This window comes from Corythoichthys intestinalis, chromosome 5, assembly GCF_030265065.1.
Source record: "Corythoichthys intestinalis isolate RoL2023-P3 chromosome 5, ASM3026506v1, whole genome shotgun sequence".
Lineage (NCBI taxonomy): Eukaryota > Metazoa > Chordata > Actinopteri > Syngnathiformes > Syngnathidae > Corythoichthys > Corythoichthys intestinalis.
This window is the reverse complement of record NC_080399.1, coordinates 2,205,249-2,229,189: the sequence shown is the minus strand read 5'-3', so window position 1 is coordinate 2,229,189 and position 23,941 is coordinate 2,205,249. Positions and strand designations below refer to the sequence as shown.

At 38.0% G+C, this 23,941-nt stretch overlaps 1 protein-coding gene across 2 annotated transcripts in view; it reads right to left on the bottom strand.

Annotated features, from left to right (window-relative positions):
* Positions 1–16,914, bottom strand: part of cnot2 (CCR4-NOT transcription complex, subunit 2) — a 30,727-nt gene extending 13,813 nt beyond the window's left edge. The window contains exons 1-10 of one of the 2 annotated variants that reach the window (XM_057837340.1): positions 16,624–16,914; positions 9,264–9,389; positions 9,121–9,196; positions 5,775–5,922; positions 5,520–5,702; positions 2,649–2,728; positions 2,455–2,580; positions 1,048–1,172; positions 864–981; positions 642–798 (exon numbers count right to left, since the gene is read on the bottom strand). In XM_057837340.1, coding sequence (XP_057693323.1) covers positions 642–798; positions 864–981; positions 1,048–1,172; positions 2,455–2,580; positions 2,649–2,728; positions 5,520–5,702; positions 5,775–5,922; positions 9,121–9,196; positions 9,264–9,377 — 1,127 coding nt within the window. In that variant the 5' untranslated portion in view covers positions 9,378–9,389; positions 16,624–16,914. The remainder of the gene's footprint in view (positions 1–641; positions 799–863; positions 982–1,047; positions 1,173–2,454; positions 2,581–2,648; positions 2,729–5,519; positions 5,703–5,774; positions 5,923–9,120; positions 9,197–9,263; positions 9,390–16,623) is intronic. The other variant, XM_057837341.1, reaches the window with a different exon arrangement.
* Between the last annotated feature and the right edge of the window lie 7,027 nt (positions 16,915–23,941).

The window sequence follows — 23,941 nt, the reverse complement described above, 5'->3', positions numbered from 1 at the left end:
ATACTTTGTATCCCAAAAGGTTATCGATATGCGCCTGCCAAGAATCGAGGTATCGTTTTGAAAAGGTGTCAATGTCTAAAAAAAAATAAAAAGGAACTAACAAGTCGCTACCAAAATCTTCCACCATAATAGTGTCTCAATTAACTCTAAGGCTGCATTGACGGTGCTTGACGCCCAATCCATTTCGACTGGGAATGACGTTCAGTCGAAACCACAGCATTCACAGTCATTCCGTCCGATTTTCAGAGCATTTACAGGTCATTTCCTGTTGAGTTTGAGTCACTGCCTATTCATTTGGGTGATTCCCAGGTCAATTCCTGGCGAATTTGGCCGAAAGGTGAGAGATGTTCATGCCTGATAATGGGGACTTGAGTATTTTATATAGTTTTTAACTGTTAAACTGCTATTTCACTATCAAGTTATTTAAGTCCGAGATTATTTTTGTACAATTTTTGCAACTAATATACGAAACATTAAAAGCGGCCAATAGCTGAAGGGGTGCATCAATAATCGATTTATAATCGAATCGTAGCCTCTGAACCGTAATCGAATTGTTAGGTTCCACAAGATTCCCACCTCTAATCAATATCATTATATCGTAAAGCACTAGCGCGTTAGCCAAAAAACGTTAGCCGTCGTACTCTGGCGAGTTTAAATTCAGCCCCAGCGTTGTGAGGTCGCTCCCCAGCGCCAAGTGGACCATCCCGGGATCCGTTTCCGCCGCCCGGATGAACGTCAAGAGGCCGATCATGCCGAACTGGTCCGTCACCATGCCCGAAGGAATGTTGGTCACCCGACCTGAAAAATCACAAGTTGATTTTCTGACCTCTCCTGTGAGAAATAGAGAGCGCTCGCTCGCTCACCGTCAGGCAAGACCTGGATCCCTTTTTTCTGGTTGTTGTTCTGCGCCGAAGCCGTCTTGTCTCCGGGAAATTTGGGCCCGTCTGTGCTGGATGCGCTCTTGCTCGTGGAGTTCAAGTTCTGAGTAGGACAAGAGACAGGATCAGAAAGGAAGGCGGGCGGCGAGCGGAGGTGACGGGCGCTTACGGTTTTGTTGTCGTCGCCTGTCAACGAGGGGTCCTTGTAGTTGGGGCCGGGCAGCGCGGGGAAGTCCTCGTTGTGGATGGAGAAATCCTGTGTTTGTTCTGTTGATGGTTTGGTCACCATGCCCACTTGGTTGGGGTCAAACGCAAAAAAAAAGAAAAAAAAAAACATTAATTAAAAATTAATCATCTTTGTTTTTTTCAGGGAAAAATGTATTTTTGGAAACTAAAAGAAAATTGGGGGGGAGCGATTGTTACTTTTTATTTTTGTTATTTTTATTCACTTAGTTTTAAAGTTGGGGGGGTTGTTACTTTTTATTTAATTTTTGTTATTTTTATTCACTTATTCTTAAATGTCTCCTTTAATTTGATGTCTTTAATTGAATTAATTTTAATTACATTTAAGTTGATCACATTTTTGATTTGATTAAATTTAATTTTTATCTTTTTTTTAAATGTAACGATATTGATTGTATTATTAGTTTTATAAATTAAAGAAAAAAATTGAAAACATTTAAAATTTAGTTTTCCTTTTTAAATAAATGTTTAATATTATGCTATTATTAAATATTAATTCTTTCACTCATCAGCCTACCATAAGGCTAGTCTAAATTCAATAACTTCAAAAACTTGATATAAACTTATTCTATAAAAATTATAATTGTTAAAATGTTAGTCTCTAATTGTTATTAATGTAATATAATGTATTTACATACAATATTTTATGATTATTACTTATTAACTATTCAAGTTTCAAAAACAAAATATAAATAAAAGTTGCTATATAATACATATTTCTGTATGTATATTACATATGAACTCTTTAATAGTTTCAAAAGTACATATAATTTAACTATTGTTAAAATAGTTACCATTTCATTTTTGATTTTTTTATTTTTTTTATTTTTTCACTTGAAATTTTCCATTTAAAAGGACATTTTTTTTTTTACATTTTATGTATAGTACACATGAACTATTCAATGAATTCAAAATTTGTGTTATGATCAATTTATAAAATATTTAATACAAAGACAAAATATGTACTGTACATTTTTTATTGAATTGATTTTTTAACTTTGATTTTTCAATTCTTAAAAAAAAAATCAACAATATTTTTATGCTATTTATATTTTTTATGTATATTACATATTAAATATTCAATCAATTAAAAAAAGAAAAAGAAAAAATAATAAGTTACTATTGTATGTTTATGACCAGTTTTATAAAATATTCAATACAAAAATGCATATTTTTACTGTCATATAACAAATAACATAAAATAATGAGTTAGCATTGTATTTATGATCAAAAAAAGATTAAGCATGTTTTTTTTTTTAATTGAATTGTTTTTTTCCCCCCATTTAAAAGAAGAAAACATCTTTTTCTTCCTCTTGTCGAGTCTGTAGCCTACCATAAGGCGCTCTTCCAGCCAGCGGGTTGAGCACCGTGGTGGGGTTTCCGCTTCCTTCCCTCCGACTCCTGTCCGCCAACGCCGGGAAATCGGACAAATCCAGCCCGGCCAGGTTTTCGCTCCCATCTGCCGCGAGTGCCAGAATGTCATTCAATAAGCCATTTTCCTCATTGACTTTGCTTGAACGGACTGACCTGTGCCGTTAAAGATATTGCTTGATAATGAATTGTTCATCCCAAAAGCCTGGTTGCGGTTCATTCCGAATCCTGACATGCTGCGTCCGGGTGGAAAAACAACCCAAATTAGAGACTGTACATTTTCACCAATTCTAAATAGCATGCACCAATGCGCTATTAGAGGCTGAGGGTTCCGACCGTACACACTGACCTGCATTATCATTCCATCAAGTGTACAGTTGTATTCTACTTGTACTCCCCATCGATTTGATACCAAACACGACTATTTGCTGACCAATTTGAAAACTGATTGGATTTTTATTATTAACATTTTTGTCGATTAACCATTACCGCTAATGCGTAGCTTTCTGTTAAGTGAGAGCTGTGTCTTATGCTCACTTCCAATCAGTCTGACACCAAACACGACTATTTTTGAACAATTTAAAAACTGACTTTTTTATCACGTATCAACATTTTCGCCGATTAGCCATTACCGATAATGCGTATCCTTCTACAAGTATACAGTCAGGCCCTACGCTCACTCACAATTGATTTAACACCAAACATGACTATTTTCTAACCGATTTGAAAATTGATTGGTTTTTAATCAATTATCAATTACCACTTTTGCCGATTAGCCGTTACCGATAATGCGTATCCTTCTATAAATCATAAGGTCATGTCCTACGTTCACTCCCAATCGAGTTGATGCCAAACATGAATATTCTCTGACCGATTTGAAAATTGATTGTTTTTTTTAATCAAGTATCAACTGTTATTTTCGTCGATTAGCCATTACCAATAAAGCGTATCCTTCCATAAACTATACAGCCATGTCCTACGCTCACTGGCAATCGATTTGACACCAAACATGACTACTCCCTGATGACTTTCAAAATTGACTGTCTTTTAATTACCATATTTTTCGGACTATAAGTCGCAGTTTTTTTTTCATAGTTTGGCTGAATTTCACCGATTAGCCGTTACTAGTAAATGGTGTTATACTTATATAGCGCTTTTCCACCTTTCAAGGCGCTCAAAGCGCTTTACACTATCTCACCATCCACCTACTGGTGACGCAGCACCAGGAGCAACGTGGGGGTTCAGTGTCTTGCTCAAGGACACTGAGACGAGTTCATCAGGTCGGAGAATTGAACCCACAACCTCTGGGTTGTGGGGGACAACTAGTCTACCACTGAGCCACGCCCCATGATGTGTATCCTTCTATAAACTATATAGTCATGTCCTACGCTCACACGCAATCGATTTGATACCAAACGTGACTATTTTCTAACCGATTTGAAAATTGGTTTTGAATCAAGTATCAATTACCACTTTTGCCGATTAGCCGTTACCGATAATGCGTATCCTTCTATAAATTATAAGGTCATGTCCCACGTTCATTCCCAATCGAGTTGATACTAAACATGACTATTTTCTGACCAATTTGAAAATTAATTTTTTAATCATGCATCAACTAACATTTTCACCAATTAGCCGTTACCGATAATGTGTATCCTTCTATAAACTATACAGTCATGTCCTACGCTCACTCCCAATCAAAAGTATTACAAAAAATACATTCAGTATAGGCCCTACCCACCGACGTCACAAAATCACGTGATCACTGTATTGTTCCGCCCCCTTGTCCGTCATTTTGTGTCTGTATTATCAATGGTCTCAATTGATCGAGCAATTTATAATGCATTTCATGGAAGACCCGGTGCTTTCGGATGCCGTAAACTCACTTGATGCGTTGCATAAAAGGCGTTATGTGGAAAAGCTTCAGTTTATCCATTCGCCAGATCCATATTTGATGCCTAAATCGATGTTTTTCGACCCGCTGTCTTCGCCGTATTTGCCTGACATCTGCTAGCTACCCTGATATTTACAACTATCTTGTCCACACAAAATCAGCCTATTCTCACGAAAATTTGAAAAACTTCAAGAGCTTGGAGGCTTATAAATACTTCGTTGCTGGTTGGGTGAAACAGGTCCTCGTCCACGAAAATTCGGCAGGAATCTATCTTGTGCTTGGAAAGGTAAGTTACGAAATTTTCAATTCAAAATCTTTTGTTCTTTCTAACATCCACTGTCAAGTCTAATGTATTTCATGTCGTTTGTCAATGGAGCTAAGGCTTTTAATGTTTATAAGGTTTAGCGATAGCACTCTCACTACATACATACGTGTATGTTGTCGGCGATTAGCCTAGCAATGATCTTAATTGTGGTTGTCAGCCCAAAACCCTCTAAATATATATTAAATGCATCTTACCAGATATAAAATGACTACTACATAATCTGTGGTAATCGTTTGGAGCCCAGTTTTCTCGTCGAATTGCAGCAGCCCATCTCGCTCTCTTCTCTCCGGGTCTCTTGGAATCCGGTAGAACTTCAAGTCTCTCCGTCTTCTCCGCCTATCTTCTCTGTTATTGCAACCGACCGCCACACACGCCTTCACCATTTTGATTATTAATGTTAACGAGCAGAAAAACACGTCGTAAATAGGAGGAATGTACGTAGCCGTAACAGGTAAACACGATGTGTTGACGGACAATTGGGCGGCACCAGTCAGGAGGGCGGAGTTGTGACGTCACGTGGGTAGGGTCTATATATTAGATTAGTTGACTAATCGTAAAAATAGTCGGCTGACTAATCGGGAGGAAATTAGTCGTTTGGGACAGCCCTAGTTTATTCATACATTTTAACTTTCTCTGTCGACGGTAGCCGAGAGTTAATCCTGCGGAAATTCCTGAAAATACCTCCGAGGTTCCACACGCATTGACCCATAGAACACACCTACCAAATTTCATTCTGATGTTGGCAATAATATCGCAGTAATATATTAAAAAACAACAGTGTACACACCACCGACAGCAACAAACGTACCTGTTTACAGTGAAGGCCTGCCGCGCCGGTTGCTGCTTGGGCATACAGATGATACTCGGGGAGCTGCGATTGGGGCTCCCCAGACCCGAGCTGCTCATGCTATTGGTTCTTCCGCTCATTCCCAGGCCTTGACCCACCTGAGAGTGGTTCAGCATGTTCCTCGTGTTCATGGGCAAGGAACCCCTAAAGCCAAAGAAATGGTTACTTATCAGAAAAGGATCCAGTGGCGCTCGGTAGGCGTGCGATCGGAGCTACCTGCTGGGTGACGGAGGAGTATGGAGGGACATGGTGGGGACCCCGGTGGTGGGCGGGATGTGACTCGGGAGTTGGGTTCCTTGGGTTAGATTTCGGTTCAGCTGAGGCGTGCTGTTGCCCATGCCTCGCACCGAAAAGCCTAGTGCGCCTGCCGAAAATTACGAGATCAAAGTAGTATTCGTAACAGAAAAACTCAATTGCGAGGTTAAAGTCGTAGTATTAAGTATTGGGGGGGGAATTAAATTATGAGATTATACAGTCCCTGACAAAAGTCTTGTCGCTTATCCATTTTGTAGAAACAATTGCTAATAACCTGACTTTTAATGATTCAATTGGTTTCAGAAATGGCTCATATGAAAGCTAAGACCCTCCCAAATGATGTTGAATGTACAAAAATTAGGGCTGTCAAAATTATCGCGTTAACGGGCGGTAATTTTTCAAATTAATCACGTTAAAATATTTGATGCAATTAACTCACATGCCCCTCTCAAACAGATTAAAATGACAGCAGTGTAATTAATGTCTGCTTGTTACTTGTTTTTTGGTGCTTGGCGCCCTCTGCTGGCGCTTGGGTCCATATGATTTTATGGGTTTGGGGAGTGAGTATGGTGTAATTATTGACATCAACAATGGCGAGTTACTAGTTTATTTTTTGATTGAAATTTTTAAAAATGTTAATAAATGGAAAACATTAAGAGGGGTTTTAATATAAAACTTCTATAACTTGAACTAACATTTATCTAAAGAACTACAAGTCTTTCTATCCATGGATCACTTTAAGAGAATGTTAATAATGTTAGTGCCAACGTTGATTTATTGTTATAATAAACATAAAACAGTACTTATGTCCCGTATGTTGAATGTATATACCCGTCTTGTGTCTTATCTTTCCATTCCAACAATAATTTACGGAAAAATATGGCATATTTTATAGATGGTTTGAATTGCGATTAATTACGATTATTTTTAAGCTGTAATTAACTCGATTAAAAATTTTAATCGTTTGACAGCCCTAACAAAAGTATATTTGTTTCACTGAAAAAAGATTTATCATTTAATGAAGACATAAAGGTCAAATTTTGTTTTGTCGCCTACAGAAAGTAGTGTGAAAATTAGACAAAAAATGTACTTCAAATACAAAACCATGTTACATAACATAAGCAAATTAAGTAGCGGTGCTGTGAGATCCAAATTTAACATTTCGTATGACTCCCATGGGCTTCGGCAAGGGTTTATACAATTTATTGATGAAGTCATCAGGGACGTCAAAGAAAGCAGTCTTGCATGCCTCCCAGAGTTGATCAACATTCTTGGGTTTCGTCTTCCATGCTTCCTCTTCAATCCTGTTCATGTCTGGTGATTGGGCTGGCCAGTCCTGGAGGATCTTGATCTTCTTTGCCTTGAGGAACTTTGAGGTATGCGATGGAGCACCATCCTGCTGCAGAATTTGTCCCTTTTTATGGTTAGGAATGTAAGAGGCAGCTAAGATTTGTTGGTATTTCAGACTATCTCTCAGGGTGCAGACAATTAAAAAACTGTGTGGCATTTGCCAATGGAAAAGTGGCAAAGGGTGGATTTTTCAGATGAATCTTTTATTGAATTACACCACAGTCGCTGCAAATATTGCAGGAAACCTACTGGAGCCCGCATGGATCCGAGATTAGCTCAGAAAACAGTGAAGTTTGGTGGTGGCAAAATCATGATCTGGATTAGATCCAATATGGGGGGGGGTGAGAGATCTGCAAGGTGGAAGGCAACATAAATAGTCTTAAATATCAACAAATCTTACATTCCTAACCATAAAAAGGGACAAATTCTGCAGCAGGATGGTGCTCCATGGCATACTTCAATCTCTACCTCAAAGTTCCTCAACGCAAAGATCAAGATCCTCCAGGACTGACCAGCCCAGTCACCAGACATGAACATGAAGAAAGCAGAAGCATGGAAGATGAAACCCAAGAATGTTGATCAACTCTGGGAGGCATGCAAGACTGCTTTCTTTGATGTTCCTGATGACTTCATCAATAAATTGTATGAATCCTTGCTGAACCGCATGGATGCAGTCCTTCAAGCCCATGGAAGTCATACAAAATATTAAATTTGGATCTCACAGCACCACTACTTAATTCGCTTATGTTATGTAACATATTTTTGTATTTGAAGTACATTTTTTTGTTCAACTTTCACACAACTTTCTGTCGGCGACAAAACTTTGGTCTTGCCAAAATTGGACCTTTATGTCTTCATTAAATGATAAATCTTTTTTCAGTGAAACTAATATATTTTTGTACATTCAACATCATATGGGAGGGTCTTAGCTTTCATATGAGCCATTTCTGAAACCAATTGGATAATTCAAAGTCAGGTTATTAATAATTGTTTGTAAAAAATGGATAAGCGACACGACTTTTGTCAGGGACTGTATTAGTATGAGGAAAAAAAAGGCGTGAAATTTCGAGATAAAAATCTAAGTATTAGTAACAGAAAGTGGGATATTATGAAATTAGTACAAAATTAAAGTACTATTACGAGGTCAAAATCATAGAACTCGTAAAAAGTCGTCATATTACAAGAATAAAGTCATGCATTGTAATATTACTAGGGCTGTCAAAATCAGCGCGTTAACGGGCAGTAATTAATTTTTTAAATTAATCACGTTAAAATATTTGACGCATTTAACGCACATGCCCCGCTCAAACAGATTACAATGACAGCAGAGTTTAATGTCCACTTGTTACTTGTGTTTTTCGGTGTTTTGTCGCCCTCTGCTTTTATGGGTTTCAGCACAACATGAGCATTGTGTAATTATTGGCATCAACAATGGCGAGCTACTAGTTTATTTTTTGATTGAAAATTTTACAAATTTTATTAAAACGAAAACATTAAGAGGGGTTTTGATAGAAAAATTTCTATAACTTGTACTAACATTTATCTTTTAAGAACTACAAGTCTTTCTATCCATGGATCGCTTTAACAGAATGTTAATAATGTTAATGCCATCTTGTTGATTTATTGTTACAATAAACAAATACAGCACTTTTGTACCGTATGTTGAATGTATATATCCGTCTTGTGTCTTTTTTCCATTCCAACAATAATTTACAGAAAAATATGGCATATTTTATAGATGGTTTGAATTGCAATTAATTACGATTAATTAATTTTTAAGCTGTAATTATCTCGATTACAAATTTTAATTGTTTGATGGCCCTAAATATTACGAGAATGAAGTCATAATATTAGTGTTGAGAAAAAAAGTCGTAATATTACGAGATCAAAATCATCGTATGAGAGAAAAGTCGCACTACGAGAATAAAGCCTTGTAATTTTGTAATCTCTCACTCACTCTGCGGACCGTAGAGACTGGCGCCGAGCTGCGACAGCTGCCCCGAAGACGAGGACGGCGAAGGCGACGACAGCATCTGGCGTACAAAAAAATCACCGTCAAAATCCCAAACGCCCGCCAGCGAGCGCGTGAACGGAGCTCACGTCTTTGTCCGACCGATGCGGGAACATCGACGGCTGGTTGTAGTACATGCTTTCATCGGTAAAGTCGTTGTCCACCACCTCGAACTCGGCAAATTTCTTCCTGGAGCCGAACATGCCTTTTGTCACCTGCGGAAAGACGGAAACGTGATGTAGCCGCGATGAATCATGAAGGTGAGCGCGGACGGACAAAGGGGTGGCCTTTGACTCATCAGAATTGTTGCCCGCACACATCGGACGGGTGGTTTATCAGTACTGGTGCACGATAATTATCGGTCCGATAATAGGAATTATGACGTCATCCCGATAATTCCTATAACATTTATAATAGGACCGATTATACATATTGTTCTGGCTTTACAGTTTACACACTAGTATGGGAAATCAGTTGACCATTTGCGGGGCACTGCTCCCACCTGCTGGTCAGAATAATTCACTGCATCTATTTATTGTTACAGTAGTTAATTTGGTATAATCACTTACACATTGAGGTGTCTAGCGGTAGCATTGACAGTCGTGAATGCTTTCTGTTACGTTTCCGCCTCGGAAATATTTGTAAGTATTTTATGTTTACTATAACATATGGATGTGCAATATATGTTTACTTCTGTGTTGAAGGGTCATATGTACAGAACATCATAAGTTGTGTTATAAAAGCCAGACAATGCTTTAGTAGCTCAAGCTAGTGTGCTATGCTATACATATAACAGTTATGTATATAAGTGTATTTTGCAGTTAGTTTGTTGTATATTGAGTATTGAATATGTGTATTTTTCTTAGGGCTGCAGCTATCGAATATTTTGGTAATCGAGTATTCGACTGAAAATTCTATCGATTAATCGAGTAATCGGATAAAACTTTTTTTTTTTTTTTTTTTTTTTTTAGGTAAGGCGCAATTATAAATATACATAGAAAACAAGACATTTAATCTAATATTGAACCATTTTCAGTTGATCAATGTCTATTTTCGATGTACATTGTTGAAAACAGCCAACAATTGCATCTCAGAAGTGACTAGGAAAAAAACGAACTTTTTTACCGTTTTTACTCATAAACTTCTTATAAATCTTAAATCTTATAAAATCTTATTAAAAAAATCTTATTTCTTACCTAAAAATTTCATTACGCTTGATAACACACTAGGGCTGCAGCTATCGATTATTTTAGTAGTGGATTGATCGATGAACTAGTTAGTTCGACTAACCGAGTAATCGGATAAACATGAAAAAATTAAAATACCAGAGCTGGGCCTCAAACGGTATTAAAAAAAGAAATAAATAAGGATCTACTTATAGTATGTACAACAAAAGAACAATTCGCTAATTAACAAAGCAAACTTCCACTAGCTTAAATGCTAGAAAACAATTTTTTTTTTTTTAACAAATGGTTCAGAGACATATTACCACAAAAATTGGCTAAATATACCTTTTAACTAAATTCCGAATGCATTAAAAAACATAAGCTCAAACAAAAACCTAGCTTATGTTGGTCTTTACAGGGAGCAGCTGGATTTGGCCATGAGGCAGACTAGAGGGCAGTGTATCCACCCAAATCAATAAAACTAAATGCAAACACTTTCAAAAACAAACCATTACACCACCACTTTAACTAAACGAATACTCGAAGCAGCAAAATTTAATTTGAATCTTTTTTCTCTAATCGAATAATCGAGTTAATCGATTAATTGTTGCAGCTCTAATTTTTTTTGTTGTACTTTCACAATATTAAGACGAGTGTCTTCCCATAAAAGCAAGAAAAGACCAAGCCTTGTGGTTTATGGAAGTGCATTCATTCTTAGCTGGCTGTCGGGCAGTGCAGAAGTGAAACGCACTGTTTTGTTCATGTCATTATGAAAAATCTGGTGAGATCAAAGGCAAATCTATGTTGAATCCACCACTATTTTTTTTTTTTTTTTGTAAACCTCCAGGTGTCCAAAAACTCAGGTTATACCTTTTAAAAAATTATATATTTATTATCGGTTATCGATATCGGTATCGGCTTTGAGGAGCAGGAAGTTATCGATATCGGTTTCAAAAAATGAATATCGTGCACCCCTATTTATCAGGGACAAAATCCACTTCGATCCGCTTAAAAACTATTTTAATGACTTTGTTCAGTTCAGTTTATTCACATATCATTCAAGTTGTACAGTAAATGGTCAAATACATACAGTTCATATGATAAGTTGCGCGAAAAGGACACTCCATAGAAGCTATTTAAAGCTTTTAGTAGGGGCCCAGTTGGACAGCATAAACATACAGTGCCTGACAAGTCTTCTCGCTTATCCAATTTGTAGAAACAATTGCTAATAAGCTGACTTTTAATTATTCAATTGGTTTGAGAAATGGCTTATATGAAAGCTAAGACCCTCCCAAATGAGGTTGAATGTACTAAAAATAAATCTTTTTTCAGTGAAACAAATATATTATTTAATGAAGACATTAAAGGTCAAATTTTGGCAAGACAAAAGTTTTGTCGCCTACAGAAAGTAGTGTGAAAATTGAACAAAAAATGTACTGCAAATATAAAAATATGTTACATAACATAAGCGAATGAAGTAGTGGTGCTGTGAGATCCAAATGTAATATTTTGTATGACTTCCATGGGCTTCGGCAAGGAGTCATACAATTTATTGATGAAGTCATCAGGAACATCAAAGAAAGCAGTCTTGCATGCCTCCCAGAGTTCAGACATCAACATTCTTGGGTTTCGTCTTCCATGCTTCCTCTTTCAACCTGTTCATGTCTGGTGACTGGACTGGCCAGGATCTTGATCTTCTTTGCCTTGAGGAACTTTGAGGTAGAGATTGAAGTATGTGATGGAGCACCATCCTGCTGCAGAGCTCTCAGGGTGCAAACTAGAGATGTCCCGATCCGATATTTGGATCGGATCGGACGCCGATATGGTAAAAAAAATGCGCATCGGTATCGGATAGGCCAACACGGAAAAATTACGATCCAGACTTCCGATCCAGTTTTTTTTTTTCAAGTCCGGTCCGGGTTTTCCAGCGCAACGATTTCCATAATCCATTCCAGTTTATGCTTTGGTTTCCCTAAAATCCGGTCCACATTTTACTGCACACCTTCATCACACTACATTTACATTACCGTCTCCCAACTTACCGAGAGACTTTACCGAGAGACTTTTACTTTACTTTCTGTAGGCGACAAAACTTTGGTCTTGCCAAAATTTGACCTTTATGTTTTCATTAAATGATCAATCTTTTTTCAGTGAACCAAATATATTTTTTTACATTCAACATCATTTGGGAGGGTCTTAGCTTTCATATGAACCATTTCTGAAATCCATTGAATAATTAACAATTGAAAGTCAGGTTATTATTAGGGCTGTCAAAATTATCGCGTTAACGGGCGGTAGTTATTTTTTAAAATTAATCACGTTAAAATATTTGACGAATTTAACGCACATGCCCCGCTCAAACTGATTAAAATGACAGCACAGGGGAATTCCAACTTGTTGTGTTTTTTGGAGTTTTGTCGCCCTCTGCTGGTGCTTGGGTGCGACTGATTTTATGGCCTTAAGCACCCATGAGCATTGTGTGATTATTGACATCAACTACGGCGGGCTGCTAGTTTATTTTTTGACTGAAAATTTTACAAATTTTATTAAAATGAAAACATTGAGAGGGGTTTTAATATAAAATTTCTATAACTTGTACTAACATTTATCTTTTAAGAACTACAAGTCTTTCTATCCATGGATCGCTTTAACAGAATGTTAATAATTTTAATGCCATCTTGTTGATTTTTTGTTATAATAAACAAATACAGTACTTATTGTCCTTTAAAAGGAACCTCAGACTTAGAGACTTGTAGGCTCTAATAAGCCACAATTGTTCTCTTTTAGTAAAATATGTTATTAGAAACATAAAATATTGCCATTGATTTAAAAATCTATAATATTCAGTACATGTTTAACTGCAGCTGATCAGCAGTGTCTTTAAACCGATCCTAGGCAGCTTGCCAAGATATTGACTTGCTGCCATTTGACAGTTTGGAGTCTAGTTTGTCTGCCTCTCAACGAGGTTTTCCCCTGTTTTTTTTTATTGCTCCCGACCTACTGTCACGGACCCTTTTTGTGTGTCTACCTTTTCGCGATCACGTTTTTTTTTCCTGTGTTCAATAAACACTTGTGCGCAATCCCTCTGTTATTGTTGTCTGCTATTCGGGGACCTCCCTTGCTTCAGCTTTCGCGGACCGTAACAGATTTGTTGGTTTTCATTTGAGGACTTGAGTTACTGATTGCAGCCATTAGAGCGATAAACAATACACATACTATCATTGTAGAAAAAAAATAACATGGTCCTTGTGGTGTTCCTTACTATTACAAACAGTTTGCTTTTGAACACTTCCTTTTTTCTTAAGGCATCTTTAGCATGTTCTACCTGTACGCATCTAAACAAAACAAGCTGAAAGAGCACGGTTGTACTTTGGGTTGTCAAATTCGCCTTTTGTAGGACGTTTCGCTGGTGTAGCACATTTTAGCAGAACGTCGATTTTGTCCTACTCTCGTTTCGTGTCATCCCGTCTTTCCTGTTCATTTTGCTTTTGCTGCTCATTTTGTGAAATATCGACAGTGCTGTCATGCCAATTAATGTTGTGGCTCAAATAAAGATTTATACCAGGGGTCCCCAAACTACGGCCCGCCTCCACATTTGGTCCGGCCCCCTGAACAATTTGTTTTGTTTTTTTTACTTGTGTTATTTATTTTCTGGCTTTTTCTGTGAAGAACCCAGAGAGGGTTATTTGCTTTTTATCTATTTGATTAATAATATAATATAAATATATATATATTATATAATTATATATTATATAATATAATAATATTATATTATATATAATTATATATTATATAATTATATATTAAATCATATAATATATATAATATTATATTAGAGTTAGGGCTGTCAAACGATGAAATTTTTAATTGAGTTAATCACAGCTTAAAAATGAATTAATCGTAATTAATCGCAATTCAAACCATCTATAAAATATGCCATATTTTTCTGTAAATTGTTGTTGGAATGGAAAGATAAGACACAAGATGGATATATATATTCAACATACGGTACATAAGTACTGTATTTGTTTATTATAACAATAAATCCACAAGATGGCATTAACATTATTAACATTCTGTTAAAGCGATCCATGGATAGAAAGACTTGTAGTTCTCAAAAGATATATGTTAGTACAAGTTATAGAAATTTTATATTAAAACCCCTCTTAATTTTTTCGTTTTAATAAAATTTGTAAAATTTTCAAACTAAAAATAAACTAGTAGCTCGCCATTGTTGATGTCAATAATTACACAATGCTCATGGTGCTGAAACCCATAAAATCAGTCGCACCCAAGCGCCAGCAGAGGGCGAAAAAACGCCAAAAAACAAGTAAAAAATGGACATGACACTGTGCTGTCATTTTAATCTGTTTGAGCGGGGCATGTGCGTTAAATGCGTCAAATATTTTAACGTGATTAATTTTAAAAATTAATTACTGCCCGTTAACGCGATAATTTGGACAGCTCTAGTTATATTATATTGTATTATACATTTTATTATTATTATTTTTATTTTATTTACTTTTGTTACGTGAAAAACTCCAGCAAGGGTTATTTGATTGTGGCTTTCTGAAAAACAATACATTTTTACATTTAAGCACTCCTGCAATCGTCACACTTTTTTTTGTTAAAAACTGACCCCGGCCCCTCATCGGAGAAGGGAAAAGTTATGTTGCCCTCACAGGAAAAAGTTTGGGGACCCCTGATTTCTACAGAAGGCAGATTTGTTTTAAGGCTTATTTTTATGGGAGCGAAAAACAATGTAATTTTTTTTTTTTTTTAGATTTAGAGAGAGTTTATTACATTTGAACCATGTGTCCATATTCTCGAATTCACCATTTATGATTTCCTGCAGTGCAGTTGGATTTTATTCTCATAATAATAGTACGAGAGAAAAAAAAAAAAACTATTAATAGTTAAAAATTAATAGTACGAGAATTAAAGTCGTATTAATTAAGTCGGGCTAATGTAGCTGAATAAGCAGCTACGTACTTTACGTAGCGCGTTGTTTCCTCCGTTAAAATCAACAATATTGAAAGCATTTCATTTTAGAATCGGTTTTAAATACTAATCCTTCGTCATAGCTCCCAGCTAAGGCACATGTACTTAAAGTGCGTAGTCCTGTTGAAAAAGTGAAGTCACAGTGTCCTGAATCCGTTTACATTCCATTTTTATGCACGAGTTAATGCCATCAGCATTTGACCGAATTGTTTTTTGAGATTTATTGTTGTTATTTATGTGTTTATTTGTACTTGAATAATTTAAGTGTTCCAAAATGTTTTTGTGAGTTAATAATTGTCAACAAAAATTTAATTGCTAGAAAAAAAATAATAAAAAACGACTAGTCGACTAATCGTTAAAAAAAAAGCAGACTAATCAGGTGAAAAATAATCGTTTGCGATAGCTCTAATCGCAAACTGTATCGCATTTTGAGCTACCCAGAGGTTCCCACCCCTTGACGTCACTATTTATTACAGAAACATTCTTAATAATTGAACATTTCTAACCTGTTTTGAAGGTGTGAGCCAACTACATAAGATGGATTTCACCTCGGGTCCAAGTTCAAATATTATTTATACTTCAACATATTCTAGAAACTCGTCCAAACATATTACAGATATCATTAGCATTATAAATTTAAGGTGAGCACGCGTTCATCTCTCGTAAACGTTCAATAACTATTCACAACAGCAACAACAAAAAAAACCATTTTTTTCTGAATCATTTTGAGGATTTGGCTGCATAACTTCACTTATTAAGTAAAATATACAGTACACATTGCAGTACTACTTATATTTCAAACAGTGAAAAACATCTTAAACAACAGAACAGTTCCCTTTTAACCCGTTTTGAAGGTGTTAACCAACTACGTAAACTGAATTTCATTTTTAATATGTTCAACTATTAAGAGAAAATTCGTCCAAACGTATCCTATTAGAACTTTAAATGTTGACAAAACATTTTTAGCGGCAAAAAATACGCTTCCCGTAAGAAATTAAATGTGTGCACGAGTACCTCTTTCGCAAACGTTCATTAGTTAACCACATAAAACATTTTTTTCTGCATCATTTCGAGGATTTGGCAGCGATGCTAACCGCTAGTTAGCATATGAACTAGCTACCTAGCATTCTCCGTGCTTTCCTATGGCGTTAGCTTAGCTCGCTAATGCGTTTACGGCGAAGCAAGCGCAAAAAATATCTCCCCTTCCGTCATTTTGTGTGAAAATAAGAAACAAAATCCGGTTGCGAACGACAACAAAAAAGGCAGACCGAATATCACATACCCGGCCGGAGACGGACGCCTCTTTCTCGGCTCAATTTAGGCTCCGTTTGCGAGGCAGCAGCGACAAATTAGATGAAGCTAACCAGCTAAAGGAAAACCCCCCTTTAGCTTTAGCCCCCCGTGAAAAAGACTCAGGCAGACGTCGGGGGCTAATTTTTCTCGTTTGTGTGATGGAGCCGAGCTGCGCGTCGTTTGTAACAGGCCATCAACAATTGAAAAATAGCCTCACCGCATCAATTTCACTTGACTTCGGTAAATCCAAGATGGCTGTGTTCTCAACCGAAAAGAGGAGCAGCCTTTACCCTTTGACCTTACGACCTGCCGACCACATCCGTACACAAACTTCGTTGATGATCGGACCGACTTTGGACAAAGTCGATGAATTTTAGAGCATTTTCGGGTCGTTTCTTTGTTAATTCATGGCAGCAGTAGACTGGTTTATGTCCTAGCGAGGCCAGTACCAAAACACAACAAATAATGCAAAGTTCTGCTAGAATGTTTACGTTTTGGCACTGGATAAGAGCAGTACCAAAACACTACAAATCAAGCAAACCGATGAAATTACGTTACTTCCTGTAAATTTGTGGACATTCCAGTGTTACTTCCTGTGGATATTGGGTAACTTCCTGTTGATTTGGGGGATTTTCAGAGTCACTTCCTGTTGATATCAGGTCACTTCCTGTTGAATTGGAAGCATTTCGGGGTCAATTACCATAGATGTTGGGTCACTTGTTGATTTGGGGATTTTCAGAGTCACTTCCTGTTGATATTAGGTCACTTCCTGTTGAATTGGAAGCATTTCGGGGTCAATTCCCATAGATGCTGGGTAACTTCCTGTTGATACATGTCACTTCTTGTTGATTTCGAGGCTTTTCAGAGTCACTTCCTGTTGATATCAGGTCACTTCCCGTTGAATTGGAAGCCTTTCGGGGTCAATTTCCATAAATGTTGGATCACTTCCTGCTGATTTGGGGACATTGAAGGTCACTTCCTGTTGATTTGAGGGCTTTTCAGAGTCACTTACTGTTAATATCAGGTCACTTCCTGGTGATTTGGGGGCATTTCAGAGTCACTTCCTGTTAATTTGGGAACATTTCAGGATCACTTCCTGTTGATATTGGGTCACCTCTTGTAAGTTGGAGGCATTTTAGGGCATTTTTGGTTGATAACGGGTCACTTCCTGTTGATCACTGGTTATAGATCGATATCAGGTCACTTCCTGTTGATATTGGAACATTTCAGGGTCAATTCCTGTGGATATTGGGCCACTTCCTGATAATTTGGGGACATTTCAGGATCACTTCCTGTTGGTATCGGGTCACCTTTTGTAAGTTGGAGGCATTTTAGAGCATTTTCAGTTCATAACGGGTCACTTCCTATTGATCACAGGTCATAGACAGATATCAGTTCACTTCCTGTTGATATTGGGCCACTTCCTGTTGATTTGGGACATTTCAGGATCACTTCCTGTTGATATTGGGTCACTTCTTGTTGATTTGGGATCATTTCAGGGTCACTTCCTGTTGATATTGGCCCATTTTCTGTTGGTCACTGGTCATAGATCGATATCAGGTCACTTCCTGTTGATATTGGGCCACTCCCTGTTTATTTGGGGGCATTTCAGGGTCACTTCCTGTTGGTTTGGGGACATTTCTGGGTTACTTCCTGTTTATTAGGGGGCATTTTCAGAGTCACATCCTGTTGATATCCGGTCATTTCCTGTTGAATCGGATGCATTTCGGGGTCACTTCCCATAGATGCTGGGTCACTTCTTGCTGATTTGGGGACATTAAAGGTCTCTGTCTGTTAATATCGGGTCACTTCCTGTTGATTTGTGGGCTTTTCAGAGTTACTTCCTTTTGATATCAGGTCCCTTCCTGTTGATATCGGGTGACTTACAGTTCATATAAGGTCATTTCCTGTTGAATTGGAGGCATTTCGGGGTCACTTCCCATAGATGTTGGGTCACTTCTTGTTGATTTGGGGACATTAAGGGTCACTTTCTGTTGATATCGGATCACTTCCTGTTGATCTGGAGGCTTTTTAGAGTCACTTCCTGTTGATATTAGGTCACTTCCTGTTAAATTGGAGGCATTTCGTGGTTACTTCCCATAGATGTTGGGTCACTTCCTGTTGATTTGGGGACATTAAGGGTCACGTCCTGTTGATATCGGGTCACTTCCTGTTGATTTGGGGGCTTTTCAGAGTCACTTCCTGTTGATATCGTGTTGAGGTCACTTCCTTTTGAATTGGAAGCATTTCGGGGTCCATTCCCATAGATGTTGGATCACTTCATGTTGATTTGGGGACATTAAGGGTCACTTCCTGTTGATATCGGGTCACTTCCTGTTGATGTGGGGGCTTTTTAGAGTCCATTCCTGTTGATATCAGGTCTCCTTCTGCTGAATTGGTAGCATTTTGGGGTCAATTCCCATAGATGTTGGGTCACTTCCTGTTGATTTGGGGACATTAAGGGTAATTAACAGGAAATGACCCGAGATCATCAGAAAGTCACACCCATAATGCCCCCAAATCAACAGGAAGTGACCTGAAATCAATAGGAAGTGTCTCCAAAATGACCCCAAATCAACAGGAAACGACCCGATATCAACAGGAAGTGATCCTAGAATGACCCCTAAACCTACAGGAAATGACCCGACATCGACAGGAAGTGATCCTGAAATGCCCCTAAATCTACAGGGAATGACTCCAAAATAAGGCCCCACAATCAACAGGACCTAGCTACTCCAGTTAAGCTCCCATAGCAATTTCTCCAGGGATTGTATTTTATTTTCAAAGATTTTTCAAGCTCAATTGCTCTCCAAGTCTGGAATGACCTCGCTAGTGTCAGACACGGCACCGTTCGTGGTACTGCATACCGGATCCAAGTGGATGGAATGTCATATTCATTATCAGAAGAAGCACTGGTCTTTGTTCACTGGCAGTTTTTATTTTAGCTCCATCCACTTGAGGACGAGAGCACTCTGGCTGGAAATGACAACTAGAAAATGCGATCACTGGATGACTTGCGATGGTAGCCTTGCTACCTATGACACTTCCTGTAGATTTGGGGGCAAATCAGGCTCACTTCCTGTTGGGTTTAAGTCAGTTTCGGGTCATTTTTAGTTGATTTTAGGTCATTTTCGGGTGATTTGGGGGCATTTCCTATTCCTGTTGATTTCAAGGCAATCCCAAGCCACTCCCTTTTTATTTCAGGTCATTTACGGATCACTTTATATTGATTTTGGAATGACTTCATGTACATTTTGGGTCACTTTCGCATCACTTCCTTGTTAACTCATTGGCTTTGTTGATTTTAGGGCATTCCCAAGCCACTTCCTTTTGGGTTGAAAGCATTTATGGATCACTCCGATTTATTATGGGAATACTTCATGTACATTTTGAGTCAATTTTGTGTTATTTCCTTGTTAACTCATTGGTATTGTTGATTTTAGGGCATTCCCAAGCCACTTCCTTTTGGGTTTAAAGCATTTATGGATCACTTTGAATTGATTTTGGGAATACTTCATGTACATTTTGGGTCACTTTCGCGATATTTCCTTGTTAACTCAATAATATTGTTGATTTTGGGGCATTCCGAAGCCACTTCATTTTGAGTTGAAAGCATTTATGGATCACTTTCTTTTTTTTTTAAATTTTTTTTTTTTATTTATTGATTTTTTACACATTAATGGGATAGGTACAGGCGAAACACAATAAAGATAGAGGCACATAGATGACAGCTGATGATAGATGAGGTTTCGATGCAACTCAGTGAGCCTCTCACCGAAGAGGTCATGATAAGGTAACATAGACAAGATAAAGGTACCTTCCCAGCACGATCAAGACACCAGACATTCTCATTCACAACTTAAACATCACACACACACATTAAAGGAAAAAAAAAAAAAAGAAAAAAAAGAAAAAACAAAAAAACAAACAAACAAACAAAAAAAAAGTGGGGAGAGTGTTGGTAGCTCAATGCTTTTCAGCTTCAATTGTTATGGAGTCTATGTGGAGTAAAAAGGGTTGCCAGATTGTGTCAAAGGTTTGCAGAGAACCCTTTAGGGAAAACCTAATTTTTTCAAGTCTAAGGTTTTGCAGGATTTCTTGAATCCATTTATTATGTGAAGGTGGGGAAGTGTGAGTCCACTTGAGGAGAATAAGCCTCCTAGCAAGTAGTGTTGTAAAAGCAATGACTTTCCTTGATGGTTTAGGCACATCGGGTGAGGGAGAGATTCCAAAAATTGCAGTTAGAGGGTCGGGATTCAGCTTGGTGCCCAGTACTTTCCCCAAAGTGTCAAACACTGTTTGCCAAAAGACAACTAGTTTCGAGCATGACCAAAACATATGTATGTAATTAGCTGGTGAAAGTTTACATCTATTACATGCATCAGATCTTCCAGGGAAAATTCTGGCCAACCTCGCATTTGTAAGGTGACTCCTGTGTAGAATTTTGCACTGTAAGAGTTGATGTCTAGAACATATTGATGAAGAGTGAACAAGATGAAGCATATTGTTCCATTGTTCATCTGAAATATTAATGTTGAGGTCGCAGTTCCAAGTTGTTCTAAGAGTGTTTAAGGAAGTTGAATTGATTTTAAAAATTAAACCATATAAAGTCGACAGTAGGCTTTTCTGTGTTGGTTGGGCTAAAAGAAAGGCATCCATCGGCATTTCAGGTGGGCGGTTTGGAAAGTGAGGAAAAAGTTTTTGAATAAAATGTCGTATTTGAAAATAACGGAATAAGTGAGAGCTTGGAAGGGTAAACCTCTTTGACAAGTCTGCGAATGAAGGGAATATGCCATCAATATAAAAATCGTCAAGAGTTTGTAGGCCCTTTTTCGACCATGACTCGAAAGCTAGGTCGGAGCACGCCGGGAGAAATAAATGATTTTGGTTAACCGGAGCTAGTCTAGATCCGGTATGCAGGCCAAACTGTTCCCTGAATTGTCTCCATATCTTTAAGGTCTCAAGGACTGTAAAATTCTGTGATGTGTCTTTAATGGGAAAAGGTAACTGTGCACAAACCACCGACCACAGTGAGAAACGTGCGGATGCTAGTTCCATACGCGCCCAGAGAGGTCGATTGTATGATACGCCCGCATTCCAGTAAAGAATCTTTCTAATATTACTAGCCCAGTAGTATCGGCGGAAGTCGGGTAAAGCCAGACCTCCGAGAGATTTAGGGAGCTGAAGGGTCGATCTTTTAATCCGAGCTTGTTTACCCCCCCATAGGAAAGAGTTAATCATCTTATCAAGTGTAGTGAAAAAAGATTTGCGTACAACTAGGGGAACATGTTCGAATACATAAAGAAAACGAGGTAGTATTGTCATTTTAATGAGGTTAACGCGACCCAGTAATGACAAGGGAAGTGTGGACCACTTAGTTAAATCTAATTTACAACGGTCAAGAAGAGGTTGAAAATTTTTTGAAAACAGTTCAGACGGAGATTTAGTCACAACTATGCCAAGATACTTCAGCCCGTTGTTAGTTTTCTTAAAGGGGAAGAGAGATTGAGGGAGGTTTTCGGCAAGTAAATTAAGAGGAAGGTATTCACTCTTGTGCAAGTTAACCTTATACCCCGACAATTTGCTGAACTGATCCAGAATGGCCAAAATAGGAGGGAGAGAGGAAACTGGGTTGGATACATAAAGCAATAGGTCGTCTGCATATAATGAAAGTTTGTTGGAAAGGCCAAATCGACAAATCCCTTCAAATTTCTCCTCCTCACGGAGCCACAGGGCCAGGGGCTCAACTGCAAGAGCGAACAAAGATGGGGAGAGCGGACATCCTTGACGAGTACCGCGGGACATAGAGAATGGTTTCGAAATGAGTCCGTTAATATTAAGGCAAGCAACTGGGGATCTGTAAAGAAGCTTGATCCATGATACGAAATTCGAATTAAACCCAAATTTTCCCAGAATAAAAAACAGGTAGCCCCACTCCACCCTGTCAAAGGCTTTCTCGGCGTCTAGTGATAAAATCATTTCAGCTATTTCAGAGTTTTTGCAAGAAGCAATAACGTTAAGTAACCGCCTAGTATTATTAAAAGAATGACGGCCTGTAATGAAACCAGTTTGATCTGGGTTTATCAGTGTCGGCAAAACCTTCTGAAGTCGAGTAGTGAGTATTTTTGACAGTATTTTAAAATCGACATTGAGAAGAGAAATTGGTCTGTAACTACTACAGTGAAGAGGGTCCTTGTCTTTTTTCAACAAAAGAATCAGTGATGCCTCCATGAAAGTAGAAGGCAGGTGTTTCCTTTCGAATGCATCGTTGAAAACCCTCACTAATATGGGGGCTAGTTTGGCAGAGAAAGTTTTGAAGAACTCGGCCGTGTACCCGTCCGGCCCTGGTGATTTCGAACTTTGTAAAGAATTAATGGCAGCTTGTACCTCAGGTAGCGTTACCAAGGCTCCTAGATCAGGAAAGTTATCATTATTTACTTGAGGATATGTGAAAAAGTCTAGGGGATTGGGGTCTGGTCCAATACAAGTAGGTTTATCTGAGGTGTAAAGCAATGAGTAAAAATAAGAAAATGCGTCGCAAATTTCCTTAGGGTCTGATGTCACTGTTCCAGTCGGAGAAGTTATCCTGGGTATGAGTCTGGAGGCGGCTGCGGCACGGACCTGATAGGCTAATAATTTACCAGGTTTATCGCCCTGTTCGAAAAAACGTTGTCTTGTTTGTAAAAGCTGAACCTCTATCTTGCCAGTCGACATCAGATCATACTGAGATTTTAACTGTATCTTCTTTTTGTACAAGGCAGAGGAGGGATTTATCGCATAGTTGGCATCGATGTTCGAGATTTCATTTAAAAGTGTTGCCAATTTGATGGATTCAGCTTTTTTTAAGTTTGATGTAAATGAAATGACTTGACCGCGAATGTAGGCCTTGAAACAATCCCATAAAATATTACTTCCAACACCGGGTTGGTCGTTAATTTCAAAGAAGACATTTATTTGCTCTGAAAGAAAGTCCTTGAATTTTGCATCCGAAAGCAGCTGTGTGTTAAATTTCCAGGGTTTTTGAGGAGAACAGCCTGTATGAAAAGTAATATCTATCGATGTCGGAGCATGGTCGGAAATGACAATACTATGATATTTACAATCAACAATCCTATGAATGAGCTTGTTGTCTAATATAAAAAAATCTATTCTGGAGTAACTGTGATGAACGTGGGAAAAAAAAGAATACTCTTTCCTTGAGGGGAACATAGTCCGCCAGGGATCTGCCAGTCCCAACTGGTCTGCATGAAATTTTAAGATGGCAGCTGATTTTGTCAGGTTAACATGTTTTGTAGATGACCTATCAA